The sequence below is a fragment of the Octopus bimaculoides genome, chromosome 15, assembly GCF_001194135.2.
Source record: "Octopus bimaculoides isolate UCB-OBI-ISO-001 chromosome 15, ASM119413v2, whole genome shotgun sequence".
NCBI lineage: Eukaryota > Metazoa > Mollusca > Cephalopoda > Octopoda > Octopodidae > Octopus > Octopus bimaculoides.
The window spans coordinates 55,806,869-55,810,008 of record NC_068995.1 but is presented as its reverse complement, the minus strand read 5'-3'; the positions used below and the strand labels follow the sequence as shown (position 1 = coordinate 55,810,008).

The window sequence follows — 3,140 nt, the reverse complement described above, 5'->3', positions numbered from 1 at the left end:
ATAATAATAATAATAATAATAATAATAATAATAATAACAACAACAACATCGAAAAATACCTTAGGAATGAGAACCCAGGTTCGAAATTTCCCCAAGGCACCTGATGAAGGCTGGAGGGTATATCAGCCGAAAAGTTGTGTTAACAACAAACAAGATAAGGACAAATATCTGTCAAATGTAAATGATGTAAATAATGTCACATAATTGTTGTCAAAATGTTCTAATTCCGCCGAGGTTGACTTTGCCTTTCATCCTTTCGGGGTCGATAAATTAAGTACCAGATGAACACTGGGGTCGATCTAATCGATTATCCTCCTCCCCACAAATTTCAGGTCTTGTGCCTAGAGTAGAAAGGATAATTGTTGTCAAAATTCTAAGTTTCATTTTGCAGACATTTCTGCGACGTGTGTCAGCATGTCTGTTGAGCGCGCCTGCAATACGACCGGAATCTACGGAATCTGAAACGGTTTTTGTTGAAAATTTCATTAAGAAGAAAAAAATTCATTTTTCTGAAAGTTATGAAGAAACAAAATCTGTGGAGGGGACACACTTGTATAGGTATCTTTAATCTTTTGTTTCAGCCATTGGACTACGGCCAGGTTGGGTCACCGCCTTGGAGGGTTTTAGTTAGTTTTTAAAGCCTGGTACTTATTCTGTCGGTGTCTTACGCCGAACCGCTTAGTTACGGGGACGCAGACAAACCAACACTGGTTGTCGAGTGGGGGACGAACACACATACACACACACCTCTATCTATCTATCTATCTATCTATCTATCTATCTATCTATCTATCTAACTATACATACATACATACATACATACACATGCAGAGCTTCTAGTTTCCGTCTATCAAAACCACTCACAAAGCTTTGGTTAGCCCTGGGCTATAGTAGAAGGAATTTGCCCAAGGTGCTACGCTGTAGGACTGAACCCGGAACCATGTGGATGAGAAGCAGACTCCTTACCCCATCCCCCCCCCCACTGCACACACAGTCAGTCACGCCTGCCTAATATTATATCTTTAGATATATTAGATATTACATCCTTTATAGCATCAAACATTTTATCCAAGTAAACAGTCACTTGAGATGGCAAAAATAACTCGCTACACTTTCTGGCGAAGGTGATCGTCTTACTAAATAAACCACCCGGAGATAATGTCCTCTCTTCCTTCACACCTTGCTTCCTTCGCGGCAACGGGGAAGCCTCTACGTGGTCGCTTCATCTGCTAAAAATAACTGCCAAACTACTGCAGTTCACCCCCTGTCATCTTAAAATAATAAAGAAAAGGTAAGGACACATTGAATGGTGCAGGCCAAGATACGATTGAAATTTTAAAAATGGGCTGATCATTGCTAGAACACATACATTCGATAATTTGTCTGTTCGGACAATTGCTGTCCTGGGGTTAAACAGCAGCAATAACGACCTGCTGAGAATGGTAACCAAATTTCACTCAAATCTCATTTACTATATGAAAGAAAAAAAGATTAAATGGGTGGGAGATACGGATAATTTAGCCCTAAGATATGCCTAAATGAAAGATGGGGTGGTAATCGGTGGACCATCTTTGATCATAAGTCAGGTCGGTCAACAACAAAGCTAGAAATAACAGCTAAATACCCTTGAAATCACATCCTCCTATCTCTGAAAAGCTAATGATAGATTCGTAAGGCACTCTTAGTTATGTGCATCCGCCAAAGGATTAAATGGATGATCCCTGAAGTGTGGGATTAGGTACTTTTAATAACTTTATTGGCATTCACTTCGAAATTCCGCCGTGGTCGGCCAACCACCGGCGAATCTTCGAGACTTTGCATACGTGTGGGTGTGTGTGTGTGTGTTTATATGTGCATGGAGGGCGGTAGTACGGAGGCAAGTTAACATGCAGCGGTTGCATGCACACCAAACAAGAGAAACGATAATAATAATAATAATAATAATAATAATAATAATAATTATTATTATTATTATTATTATTATTATTATTATTATTATTATCAAAAGAAGAAAATAATAAATAATGAAACATAAAAGTAAACGAGCAACGAACGAATAAAATTAATGGTAATGAACTTACTTTTTTAACTGAAAGTTGTTGTCTAAAATCGAGTCCACCTTGTAAACGGAATCCCCACGATTCACCTGGGCTTTTTTGCAAGTGAATAACGGTAGCTGCCATGATAATGATCTCCTACTCACTGTGTACTTTGATATAGAAATAGTTTTCCTTTTTTTTATTATTCCTTTCCTCTCGTTTCGTCTTTCGTTCAATTATATTCTGTGTTTTTTGTTTTTTTTATTATTATGAACGATCAAATTATTGGTAAAAGTTGATCCAAATTCACTGATCAAATCAGCCACTGTTTTTTATTAAGATCGATAGTCTGATCCACAGATTTCCTTATTACTTTTTTCCTGCTACCGACTGACTGATTCAGTATTGGTTCGGCTCGTTGGGTTAGTTTGTTAGCTAGCTATTTGACAAACTGATTCCTTGATTTAACGATCGATCCGTTGATTTCGTTATACGCTGAGTTCAATCGCTGCGTTATCGTAAACACTCTGCTTAACAGTTGGTTTAGCTGTGTTAAATCAAGCAGGTTTTAAGATGGACTAAATTACGTCAGTCGGCAGAGAAGAAGCTCGATCCACCAAAACAGCAGCGAATAGTCTATCTTTCTAAGAGACTCTCGAAAAAAAGCGATGATAAAAATATACGTAGAAAGTAAAACAAGCAAGAAAAAAAAAGTAAAACAAAGAAGGTAGGTTTAATGAGATAAGATGATGATGCCCCGCCTCCCGGGCCTCAATTGACGTCTCAGATTCAGATAAATAAAAGAGGAAAAGTAACACTTCTGTCGTCTTGCCTCACTCTTTTTCCCTCTTATGGTTGTTGGCTTCGGTCAGGTTTTCAATGCGAGCAGCAGTTACAAAGCAACAAGTCAGTAGCGACCGTGGAGGGCGCAGGCGGCGAGGTTGCCGGGAGCGGAGAGCAGGATGTATATGTAGTGTGTGCGTGCGTGCATATATATGTATGCGAGTGCGTGGGTATATCTGTGTGTGTGTATGTGTGTGTGTGTGTGTGCGTCGTGGGTGTTGGCATGTAGTAGAGATTTTGATTTTCATTTTTAGTCTT

The 3,140-nt window shown here is 39.0% G+C and overlaps 1 protein-coding gene across 1 annotated transcript in view; it reads right to left on the bottom strand.

Annotated features, from left to right (window-relative positions):
• Positions 1-2,920, bottom strand: part of LOC106881479 (PDZ and LIM domain protein 1) — a 45,738-nt gene extending 42,818 nt beyond the window's left edge. Inside the window, exon 1 of the mRNA XM_014931878.2 lies at positions 2,082-2,920. Within this exon, the coding sequence (XP_014787364.1) occupies positions 2,082-2,183 (102 nt within the window). The 5' untranslated portion in view covers positions 2,184-2,920. The remainder of the gene's footprint in view (positions 1-2,081) is intronic.
• Between the last annotated feature and the right edge of the window lie 220 nt (positions 2,921-3,140).